At 39.4% G+C, this 12,780-nt stretch overlaps 1 protein-coding gene across 1 annotated transcript in view; it reads right to left on the bottom strand.

The window, feature by feature from the left end:
* CSF1R (colony stimulating factor 1 receptor) overlaps window positions 1-12,780 on the bottom strand; it is a 54,535-nt gene that overhangs the window by 35,166 nt on the left and 6,589 nt on the right. The window contains exons 2-5 of the mRNA XM_042455127.1: window positions 5,712-5,963; window positions 4,700-4,975; window positions 3,505-3,644; window positions 1,856-2,015 (exon numbers count right to left, since the gene is read on the bottom strand). Coding sequence (XP_042311061.1) covers window positions 1,856-2,015; window positions 3,505-3,644; window positions 4,700-4,975; window positions 5,712-5,963 — 828 coding nt within the window. The remainder of the gene's footprint in view (window positions 1-1,855; window positions 2,016-3,504; window positions 3,645-4,699; window positions 4,976-5,711; window positions 5,964-12,780) is intronic.

The raw sequence follows: 12,780 nt of genomic DNA, 5'->3' as shown, positions 1-12,780 counted from the left end.
GTTCTGTCCTATGGAATCCTGGGGTTTGGAGTTTAGGGAGGTAAATTTAGAATTCTCAGAGCACTGCAGTGCCTCACTAAACTAGAAGTCCCAGGATTCCATAGCATGGAAACATGTTTAGGTGGAATAACAGAACTTTAATTCTATAGTGTGAATGGGTCCCTGATTTGGGAGAAGATTAGGGACATAAAGAATATTTTTAAAAATTCCTGTAACAAACAAGAGAAAGTGTCATGACAGTAACATAATAACAATGAAAAAAAGGCAAGGGTTCAGATTATCAAAAAAGTAAGGCAAATTCCACTATTTTTCATACACAGCAGCCATTGTGGCTGGTGGATTTATGGGAGCCCAAGACTTCACATAACATTTCCCAGCTATAGAACTGCTGCAGCAGAAACTGATGCAGAGCTACTTACTGGCTCCATCTACATTGCATAAGTAATGCAGTTTGATATTGTTTTAACTGCCATGGCTGAATGCTATGGAATTCTGGGATTTGTAGCTTTGTGAGATATTGAGCTTTCTCTGTCAGAGAGTTCTGGTGCCACAACAAACTACAAATCCCAGGACTCCGTAGGATGCAGCCATGACAGTTAAAGCAGTCTGCTTTAAAACTGCATTCATTCTGCAGTGTGATAGCAACCACTGTGTTCTTTTTACCTGTGTTTTCACCCCATTGGCAAGTATGCAAATCTATTCAAACACTTGTTTCCTGTAGCCACCTTTGAAACCACATATTTCAAAAGACTTTGTGTAAATATGTGCATCATCACTAGATGATGCCTTTTCTTTGAGCAGTAGTAATTTTACCACAGTGCTACTGTATGTCTGGAGAACTTTACCTAAAGGAGACCTTTATCTATAACAGGAAGAGCAAAGCTATATACTAGGGCTGCAGGAATGTGTGGCCTTGCTGGATTGCAGTTCCAATCATCCCAACATAGCTATGCTGGCTAGGGCTGATGAAACAGCAATCCACCCAGTGGGCACCTGTTCTCCCCTCACCCATACCTATCCTTGTTGTGTAGCTCAGATGCAGGTGAGGCATGTCATTAGATTACTAGGCTGTTAATGTTATTCAGAATTTAGCCATTAGATAAAAATTGGTAGCAATTTATCTCTACACTGATGTATTGGCCATTTATGGGAACGAACTGGGAAGAGCTGAAAATGCACATTCCAGAGCATAAATGTGCAGACATAGAATTAGGCTGCTCCTGACAGACCATACTGCTAGAAATGCTAGCTACAAATGACTGGAAATATGGAAATTGAGGTCACTGTGTTGGTTTACAATCTATGTAATGTTTTTTAAAGCTGTTTATGAAATGGAATTATCATGATGAACCCAGTAAAAAGGAGACTAGAGAGAGTATTGCATTTAGTCTTAAAAATGCAAGTTGTTATATTGATTAACTAATAAAGACTTAAAAGGAAAATATAATTTGTAATTATAGACTCTTGAGACCAGGGTCACCATAAGTAAGAAACAACTTGAAGGCACACAACAACAACAACTACAATGAGAGAGAGGTAGCTGAATGTTGTTATCTCTCTATTCATTCACAGACACATCACTGCTGCTTATTATATATTTCACAGGCTATATATACTTTTATCCTCATCCTGACGTTACTTCCCTTATTGAAAAATCAGGGAACTGAAAAAAAATGGGTGATCTTCTCAAAGCCAATCAAAATCTTGCTTGTTATTCTTCCCATGCATTTGAAAGCTTTATTGTGCCAAGCTAAGGATGCCGATTCCATTAATACCCCAGTATAAATCCCAGTTTGGTTCTCCTGCCAGAGGGAACCTATGTGTGGTGGGGGTAATGGTGTGTAGAAAGGCTTACCTATTACCCTCAGGTATGCTGAAGAATTACTGGTTCCAGCAGAACTTTTTCCAATGCAAATATATTCTCCACTGTCGTGAAACTGCACTGCTGGGATGGATAGGATTTGCTCTGTGATGTAATTTATGGTATCATCACGTTCATATGTAGTCTTACTCACCTGGGGTCAGGAAAGATAAAAACAATATAGCATATTTGGAACAAACCCCATTGTTTCAATTGTCCATCCTCATTTTATTCTTCCAAACCATTTGGGCCCATCTGAGACCTTGGGAGAAGCTCAAGCCTTAAATAGGACACACACACACAGTGTGATGTGCATTTACTTACACTTATGCCACTTTCTAAATCATTTTAGCAGAATATAAAACTACAGGCCTTTATATTTTTAGTGCTTTAATGAAATATTTCCATACTATTATTAATTTGTTGCTGTTTTATCATCCATCTTTACTAAAATATATATATTATAATATTGTGATTTGGGGGTTTTGAAAATGAAAATCAGTATAATGTCTTAAAGGATCTCATACTAGAAGAAAGGTGGGATATAAATTCAATAATTAAAATAAATAAATAGACAACATCTGCCTGTCTGCCTACTTGTCTATCTAGCTAGCTATACAACCTGATACTGAAATCACCTGGAAAACAAATTTCAAAAGGGAAAAAGCAACTGTGTCTCCTGTGCCATTGCTTCTTATTGGTCTTTCATGTAGAAACCTTGAAATGGATGAGGTTTATGCTGGAAGAACAGCTTAAAGACTGAAGCAAATGAATGAGTGATGTATTCAATTTACATGGGATGTGATATGGATAAAATTGTGGGCTTGGTTTCATAAAGAGGTATCCATCCATCCATCGCTTTATTTATATCCTGTCTTTTTCCCAAGATGGGATACAAGCTAGGACTCAAAGAGGCTTATAAAAAGGTAGAGAATGCAATAAAACACATATAATTATGGCTTTGGCTCAGCCATAGCTAGACCTTCAAGGCTAGTGTACAACAATCTAGAAGTGAAACTCTTCCACACATTAGTGTGTGTGTCCAAATTCCACATCTCTTCCCTCCGCATCAGATAAAGCAAGTGAACATGTGTTCAAGTCCTTTATTCCAAGTCTCAAGTCAAGTCTCAACACCTTGCAAAATATTTTCAAGTTAAGCCTCAAATTGGGTGCCAACTTTAACAGAAAAAAGGAGGGAGGATGCATTTCTTAGAGGGGAACAGCAAATGTTGAGGTCTGCTCAGTAGCCAGTGCCCAGCAGAGCTTTAGAAGGATCCTTTTGCCTCAAGCTCATTGCCTAACACATTTGCTGTTCCCCTCCAAGGAATGCGATCTGAAGGGAGAAGCAGGAGATATAAATAAAAATTATTATTATTATTATTATTATTATTATTATTATTATTATTATGTGCCCCATGGTCTGGGAGTGGATCTTGCCTTCTATTCAAAGTGAATGGTGTCAGCAAGTTGGTTGCTAAAAATATACAAGTTGTCAATCGTGTCAGTGTGTCATTTATTGCTAAGTTGAGTCCAAGTCAAGCCGTTGAAGCGACTTGAGTCCAACTTGAGTCCAAGTCAATCGACTTGAGTCTATATCATTCATGAACAGTGCCTCCTATTAAATATCACAGAAGATGACTCACATTTGCAGTGGGAGGATAGATCCAATCAGTCACATAACAGAAGGAAGGATAACTTATGTTGCAGGAGATGCTGAAAGGTTCTCCTTGGATTCTCACATTATCTTTTTTTTCAATGGTCACAGATACAAGCTTGCTGATTGCTAAGAAGTAAAAAAAAGATCTGTTAATAACAAGGTAATAAAGAAACATATTTAGATATGGGAATCTGTCACCTTTCTTCATCTGTTATTTACCACAATAGGGGAAAAATAAAAAGATAATTTACTTTGTTTGTTACTAGCCTTTTTGCGATACTTTAACTTACCTTAGTTTCAGGTCGTCTGTATATATGGTGAACATCCTGATTTTTCATGCTGTGGAACACATTTTACCTTATTTTGACACAAGTCAAGATCTCATCATAGTTCTATCAATTATTTTGACACAAGTCAAGATCTTATCATAATTATATCTATTTTGTACCACTTTAATTATAACAGATCTGACTCATCTGTTAAAGATATTGTTAGGTGAATATGATGAGATTTAACTTTTAACACTGCAGAGTGCTATCAAAATAACAGTCACAGAAACAGAAACAGAACAACAGGCCTAAAACGATGGTGGTGGTGGTGGTGGTCATCATCACCATCATCTCTCAGTTTCACAGACTACCTGATATTTTGGGACTATCAGTGGTTTAGATTCTACTCAAGAAACTAGAAACCAGTGAAATATTGTCCAATACTGTGACATGCAATTTGTGATTGTGCTATGATGAGCCTATCTATGATAATACCATAGGTATTTGTCGGGTATTTTGTCACTTTATAATTGCTTCCAGAGCATTTTTTTGATGCTGGAACCCTTGTTGTTTTACTTCTCAGAGGTTTTATCTTAACATGCAAGTCTCAATATTTCTTAAATCTTTCTTTTTTGCCTTCAAATCTGCTTTCCTTCCCCTCAGGATTGCCATATGTATAAATCCAAAGTTGTTTTTTCTCTACCACAGTTATGACTGGCATATTAGGTCCTAACTGTATCAGTCTGAATCTTAAAGTCCTATAAGATTTTTGCTTCACCATTTTTTACATAAACATCCATCAATTTTTATCCTTTCCCCCAATATTGGTACACACTTTTAACTTACAAAAGTTAAAAATTAGAAGCATTAACAAAGGCTCAAGTAAAAATATAATAAAACATGCATATACACCTTTAACAACGAGGCCAATTCTTGGTGAATCCATCCACTGTCCTTGAACAAGGGCCCGACACCGGTATCGGCCTTTCTGAGTCATTTTTACTCTGTGGAAACGTATTCCCTTTTGAGCACTGAAAGAGAACTCTGAAGAGTTTATTTGCTCTTCGCCTTTCATAAGGGTAATATTGCCTGTAAATCCTGGGTCAGTGATGAGGCACGGGAGCAATGCATCACCGCCTTCTATTGCTTCAATGTTCTCCTTGGGGAGACACCATGGTGTTTTAGGATCTGGAGGGGGGAAAAAGAAGGTTAGGGTGGAGGCTTTTTTGGGGGGGGAGCTACACGTGACTGTTGTGCGGGTGTTTACTTGGAATTCACTGGCAGCCCTGTGACAAAATGATGGTGAGAAGAGACCCTGAGTTTACATATTGTCAACAAATTTAGTCAAGTTGTTCTTTGGTGGGATTACTCCTATGGAAAAAGGCATGTGCCTATCCAGCTGAATTAATTTCTCATCTGGTCAGAATAATGGCAAACTTGCCACAAGAATTTGCTGCAATTCAATAACTCTATGTGTGGCTAAATTTATTGTACAGTGAAGCCCACTTCAAGCTTTCACTCCATGCTATTTACCTGCCCACTCTGTCCTTTGCTTCATACTGGCCCTACAACAGGTTTTCTGTAACATATGTTTTCTCTGGTCTTTCATGTAATTAAGTGCCCAGCTAGTGGTTAACTAAAAGTACATATAGTACCCGGTTTACACCAGAACTTTGAAAGTTACTTGCTTGGATGTTCTGGGAGCTGTAGTTCAAAATATAACACTCCCATGCTTTTTGGCAGAAGAGGGAATCATACAGTCCTGGATCAGCTACCCTAGCTTGCATAGCCAATGGTTTGTAAATCTTGCAGTTGTGGTCCAACAATATTTGGAGGGGCACATAGTTCCCAGACTTGTTTTAGTCATGCATGATAAGTCATACTGAATATATTATTTATCTACTTATAGATACAGTTTGATTACCTCTCACAATGAGATATACAGATGCAGTCTCCTCATTCGTCCTGTTGATGTACGCACACTGGTAGTTTCCCATTTCCTTGCAAGAGGCCCTGGGTATATAGAGGGTGCCATTGTTGTACACTTCCACTTTAGCTTTATTTTCTATGCCAAACCATTCTATGGTGGCATTCCCAAAGCAAGTTAGGTTTACTGGGTCTCCTTTGGCCACAATCAGAGTGGTATGGTTAGGGCTGATGGTTGGAGATGCAGAGCCTTGAAAGAAGAAAAAGAGAGAGGAACCGGTGTATTTTTTGGTGACTGTTCATTAGAGGAATATTTGCAGTAGCAAAATAAAGTAACCTTGTAAATCAAATCTAGGTACCCTGACTTCTCAGCCTGGATAAAACTTGCTTACCTCCAGAGAAGAGTAGTGTGGATACTGTGGATGGCCAAAAAGACAAACAAATGGGTTCTTGAACAGATCAAGCCTGAACTCTCTTTGGAAACTAGGGCCCATTACAGATGGGCATAAAGTACGGACTGGGTCTGTATTAGGGTTAGAAAGGGGTGTCCCTTCCGGACGCCCCTAACCCTAATACGGACCGAGTCCATACAAAATGGCAGTGCCCGTTCCACACGGGGGCCACCATCTTTACATAGCGGACGCACTGCGTCCGCACGCCGCACGGCACATATGATGCTGCGAGTGCGCCATTGGCGCCTCGCGGTGTCATATCTGTGCCGCAAAGAAGCGCCATTTTGGCGCTTCTTATTTGCAGCGTGGAGGAGCCTCGCGGTTTGGATGCTGGGGCTCCTCTGTGCTGCAAATGGTTGTACTTTCTTCAGTGATGATGCAGCCTTGACATGGTTTCCCTCTGCATTCGGGGTGTGTGTCATCTAAACACTATGCCCCAAATGCAGTGGGAAACCAGATCATTTGGCCTGGCTGTTTTGGGTCATAGACATAGTGGGCAGCCTAAATATAGTAAAGGCACCAGTTCTTCCTCTGATCTTGGAAGCTAAGCAGGGTCATCCCTGGTCAGTATTTTGATGGATTAATACCAGGCTCCGTGGGCTATATTTTATAGGAAGGAACTGGCAAACCTACGTCTGAGTATTCCTTGACTAAGAAAACAAATAAATCGATTTATTTTAGGGGGGAAAATACTCCCTCAGGTATTATTCCTAGTCCATGTGGGTGGCAACAGTGCTTACTTAGGTTAATCACCCAACCGTATCTTTCTCAGGTATGCTTTAAAAAAATACATTTTACAACAATCCTGTCCAAAATATTTTTTGCTTGGAGAAACTGACATGAAAAACTTAAGCCAAATCTGCCACATCTAATCCCCATTTATTCCATAGTCCTGTTAACACGTCAATTTTTTCTGAATGGAAAGGGCTGACCCAAGGGGTGTCATTTTCCCTGATTTTTTTTTTTACAAAGTACAGTCCTCCCTCAGACTTCGTGGGGGATCTGTTCCGGGGACCCCTGCAAATTCCAAATTTCACGTATATTGAAGTCCCCTCCCCCTCCTTTCACTCCTTTCCCTCCCGATCGCTCCATACCTCTGTCTTTAGCACCCTCCCCTGCCTAGATTTGCCCCCTGGGACCTAGCAGGGGGTCTTCCCTTAGTCCGGGGGGGGGCACTGAGCCAAGGGGCAGGGGCTGCTTGCCAGGGCCTGCAATTTGCTCCCTCCTGGCAAGCTGCCATGGCCAGCTCCCTTCCCACCGGGTGCATGCCCCATCCCACTCAGCCACAGCCAATGGCTGCCTGCTTCTTTCCCCTCTCTCCCAGTCGCCCTGAGAGAGAAAGTAAGGGTCCCCTCTATTGCTCCCTCCATCTGCCTCATGGCCTTGGGGGTCGCACAGAGGCTCAGAGATCACATACCATTTACTGGGATGAATAGTATCCTTGTATTGCAAATGTGGGATTTACATGGGGACTTCTTTGGTTACCGTAGGATGCAGAATTAGTAAATAAGCCTTTGACAAGGTTCTCCATATGTTCTTAAGTACCAATATTTTTGAAATCCAGGGATAGAAGGTATAATTTAGGGGTTTAGACGAAGAACCTGAGATAATTCTCAGATGCATCTATGTTTAATTTTTATTATATGTCTCTGTGTTAGGAGGCACACTGACCTAAGGATCTATGGAGACCTTAATAAGACTAAAATAAATGCTAAAAGCTGATTCTGATTGGCCCACCCACCCACCTGGCTCTTCACATTTCCTCTTGCAATAGGGACAAATTGAGTTTCATTGCAAAAGCAGTCAAAGACCTTCCACTTCACCTCATGCTGTGTTCCTATTTATACTTCCTATCTGACTATCCAGGGATTGTTTCAAATGCATTCAATGTTTCATCACTCCATAGTTAAAACTTTCCATCCCTTTTGTCATCTCCATGAGAAAACTATCAAAGCCTTTGTTACACTACGTGGTAACATCAAGCACCCCTTGAAGGTATGAAGTAGGATATGAATACCCAGATATAGCCATTTTGTTCCCAGAACCTGTGTTCACAAACCCTATGTTCACAAACCAAGGCTTTGTTTAACAAACCAAGGTTCCACTCTCTCTGTGCAACCCTCACTGTCTGAGCCACTCTCCATTTTCTATGGACATATTTTCAGGACTGGTAATTATCACCCCTCTAATTCCCACTTTTTCTCTATCCAACCTTCCACACCTTCCTTTACGATATCCTTCTTTGATTCCTAAGGTTGCATTGGCTTTGAGCCCTGGTGGCGCAGTGGTTAAATGCCTGTACTGCAGCCATTCACTCAAAACCACAAGGTTGCGAGTTCAAGACCAGCAACGGGCCCAAGCTCGACTCAGGCTTGCATCTTTCCAAGGTCGCTAAAATGAGTACCCAGACTGTTGGGGGGCAAATTAGCTTACTTGCTAATTAGCTTACTTGCTGTTCACCGCTATGATCTTTGGAATAGCGGTATATAAATAAAACAAATTATAAATTATTAATTAATTATTTATATATTTGCATGCAACTTTGCACATTTCTAAATAAAATCCTTCTATTTACTGAACCCTGAGTCTCTCTGCAGTTAGTTCTAATATACACAGATGAAATGGTCCCTAAAGCTATCCTCTTCTCACAGGCCTCCTTTTGAGCTATAATTTCCTCACAATTTCAATTTTTGACATTGACACCCCCATATCCCCCCACCTTTTAGGGTAACAGGAGACAGCAACTGACTGATCCATCGTTAGGCTTTGACTGTGTCAAAAAACAGCCAATTCTTTTGTGTTAAGTCAGCATCCACAACCATGAACAACATATTTTTAATAGGAAGATGGGGAAGTGAGAAATGAATCAGTGCCTCAGATATGCTGAGGAAAGCATTGAGAATAAAAACGTCTGTCGTGCCCTTGTGGAGCAGAGGAAACACATTGCAGTTGGTTGTCTCTGCACTGCCTGTGTGGCTCCTCTGTTCCGTAGCCTTCATCTTCCTTTCTTTGGCCCCTCAAGATCATTTCTGCTTTTTGTATTTTATTGCAGATTTAACAAGGATTGCATGTTTAGAGGAAGGGGTCTTGATTATATTGGGCTTTTTTCTACATGTTCCTAACAAACCACTAAAGCAAATTAAGGCTTCATTTCATTGTTAGTTTCCACCATTGCTCCCCAAGGTAAGAAAATAACATTTGAATCATGACTGTGTATTTGCTCTGATTCAAGTGGTGTCATAGTTTAATTTCTGCAAAACATATTGTCTCATTTGGACACTTTGATCTGACAGTTGCAACACAATGAAATTAATTTTGGCTGATTAATCGTGACTTTAGTCTACAATCTTATACTCACTTGCCAAAGAGTATATCTAGTGTTGAGCTGCCATGGATAGGAAGATAATGGCCTTAACAGGAACAAATATCAGCCAAAACCTGGAAGCAGTGAGTTACAAATAATGCCCCAAATCCTATTGTTAGCCCCAATTTAAATAGACCTATTGAAGCAATTGGATTTGCCTATGTGTTGACTGACTTTTCAATTTGGGACTAACCAACAGGATTCCAGCTAATGTAACTACCTGAAATGAATTACTTGGGACTGGGATAATGAGAGCATAACAGAGTTACATTTCTAAAGTTAATGTAAAGTGGGAACAAAAGCATACTTTTTGGTGCATTGAATAACATTTTCTGTTTATTTTAATTACGTTGAAAGAACATTTTAAAGTATTGTTCTGAGAAGAATTGTTCAAGTTTTGTGCCATTCTCTCATCAGTCCTAAGGTTTTCTTTTGGAGTGGGGATGAAAAAAAGTATCAAAAAGTTAGTCAGTAAAGGAAGGTCTCCATAACAGTAGCAAATTACTTGTGTGGAGGCTTTCAATAAATTACCTAACAGATTAATTAAAAAGAAATATCTTTCAGGCTCTGGAAATCAGCATGCACATACAGATAATACAATGTAGATTATAAAGCCTCAGTAATCCACATGATATATTTATGTCTTGATAGACTTGTGTCATGCTTATTATAATATTTGTAATTTGTCATGTAACACATTTTTAAAAAACCTACTGCCCAATTTTAGTTAAAGTTTTAAAAAAAGAATCATTCTTCTTAATCAATAGGGCAAACACTGCAACTTTCCCTATACTATTAAACTGCATTGTTATTATATTTGCTGGACTATATTGTACAAAAGAAAGCATCAGAATAGCTTTTCACGAGTGTTTGCTCAATCCGAAAAAAACTAAAAGAAATGCACTGCAGGAGAGATGAAGCAATGTTGATGACATTGATATTTGGTAATAACTTTATACAGTGTCATCTGTTAATACAGAAGAGAACTCTGATAGTGGCGTCATTAAGGAGGTTCGGGAGGGTGTGACCCACATCGGGTAACATGCCAGAAAAGGAGTGATACCCAGTCATGCTCTCCTCCCACTCCACCCCTCACTGCTTTCAGCAGCAGTGGACCCCTTCTTCTGAGATTCTTCTCACCCTTCTGAGCAGCAAAAGAGTGGGCCCAACACCCCTTTTGGCCACCACCTGGCAGTCCCCCTGCACTGGTTGACACCAGAGATGGAGATGCCACTGCCCTCTGGAGTCCTTAACACATCACTACCTGAATAAGATCTCTTTTGGAAGGAGGGATTGTAGTTCAGTTGTATAATATGATCTCCACAAGGAAACAGCCCTAGGGTCAGTCCCCAGCATCCCTAGATTCTGATCTTAAAAGCTAGAGAACTACTGCCTGTCAATGTAGAATAGACAATACAGGGACAGAAGGACAAATGGACTGTTGGTTCAAGACAGCTTCTCATCTTTCCTTTGTGTTCACGCCCATTTGAATAATACTGTTATCAGGGATTAAGAAGATTTTTGGTAATAAAGATGTTGAGGCAAAATGCTTGAATGAGAGCTGCTATTGTTTTCCCTGGTCTGATCTTGGCCATGTGATGTTGTAATAATTTCTCTGTACTTCAAGAAGAGAAAAATAAAACTGGGTCTGGAACTAGCAAAAAAGCATTGAATAAAGAAGCAGTCCCACGATATATTATTTCAACATTCTTTCATACAGCACTAGGATTGGTGGACCCTGGTAAAACCATTCACTTTGAAGAGAATTGACAGTTGTCAGCCACAAAAAAAACCCTTCTACCTTCTCTTCTTGTTCTCCCTACATGGAAAGATTGGGGAGAAATGCATCAGTTTTGGGGACATTTTATTTGGGTCTCTGTATCCCTCTCAAACACATCCACTGGCCAATTTAGATTTGGATTCAGTTAACTTCAGAGGAAGCTATCTTGATTTGGACATCTTCCAATTTGGCCTTGTTCAAGATTCAGTCAAATTCAAAGGAGACTTCTACTAGATAATACACGGCAAAATTAGCAGGAAAGCAAACTACTTTTCAACTTCCTGAATGCATTTTGAATGTAAATGTTCTTCTACATGGGAAATGACAAATGTGTAAAAATTATTAGTCATTACCAGATATTATTCAAGATTGTTTAAGAGAGCCAGCATGGTGTAGTGGTTTGAACATTGGACTGAGACTCTGGAAACCAGGGTTCAATTCCCAGCTCAGCCACAGAACCCACTGGGTGATCTTAACACACATACACATGAGAACCTGATTCTGGAGGTTCCTTGGGGAAATTCTCTTGAGTTAAAATGTGGTGTTGGGCCCAGATAAATTAATTCCTATAGACCTTTAATGTTGTTTCTTCTCTGTAATCAAAACCCAACAGCCAGTCCAATTAGAGTAGACCCATTGAGTCAAAATGTTAACATGTAGGTTGGTTTATCAGTCAGCAGTCGATTTAATTGGGACTAACAATTAAAAAATAAAAAAAATCATGAGCACATCACAACAGAGGACACCAATTATTACACTAACTGATTTCAACTCACTTGCATCCTAACATGAGAATCAAAATAAACAAAGTGAAAACAAACTCAAAAAACAATTAATTTGATAAACTGATTGAAGGCACAATCATCCTGGATTTGACAAGCCTTTCCAGATATCCCATTTGCTTAATGCTTTACTGGGGCATCTGAATTGATAACAAAGAGTTTCTGTCATTCTGTGTAAGAGAACCCTTGCTACAATAATTTGTTTTTCTAAGGACATCACTTGACTTTGCACAAAATGTATATGCATTTCAGAAGATTCTGAGAAGCTGTACCTACTGGGCTTTTTAGTAGTCCCATGTGAACTAATTTGTTTTAGAACATACCAACAGTCCACAATGACTACGCATATCAGCTGAACATCAACAATAATAAACAAACTATTTTTAAGGAAGTTTGTCCATCATTACTAATTGAAGAAACGCTGTGAACCATCTATGGAACCCTGGAGGTTTTCTAGAAAACATGTAAAAACTGCTGGACTAGAACAGATCAAATTTAGACTTAGTTGTCATATAAAGAGCAAGAACCTTCAGCCAAGATTCACGTCAGAATCCATTAAAAACAGGGGACATAATAATAATAATAATAATAATAATAATAATAATAATAATAATAATAATAATAATATCCTGCCCCTCTACAAAATGCAATTGGGGTGGCATCGGTATTAAAATATACATTCCCAGACC

Source organism: Sceloporus undulatus, chromosome 2 (assembly GCF_019175285.1).
Source record: "Sceloporus undulatus isolate JIND9_A2432 ecotype Alabama chromosome 2, SceUnd_v1.1, whole genome shotgun sequence".
Taxonomy (NCBI): Eukaryota; Metazoa; Chordata; class Lepidosauria; order Squamata; family Phrynosomatidae; genus Sceloporus; species Sceloporus undulatus.
This window is presented reverse-complemented; position numbering and strand designations above follow the sequence as displayed.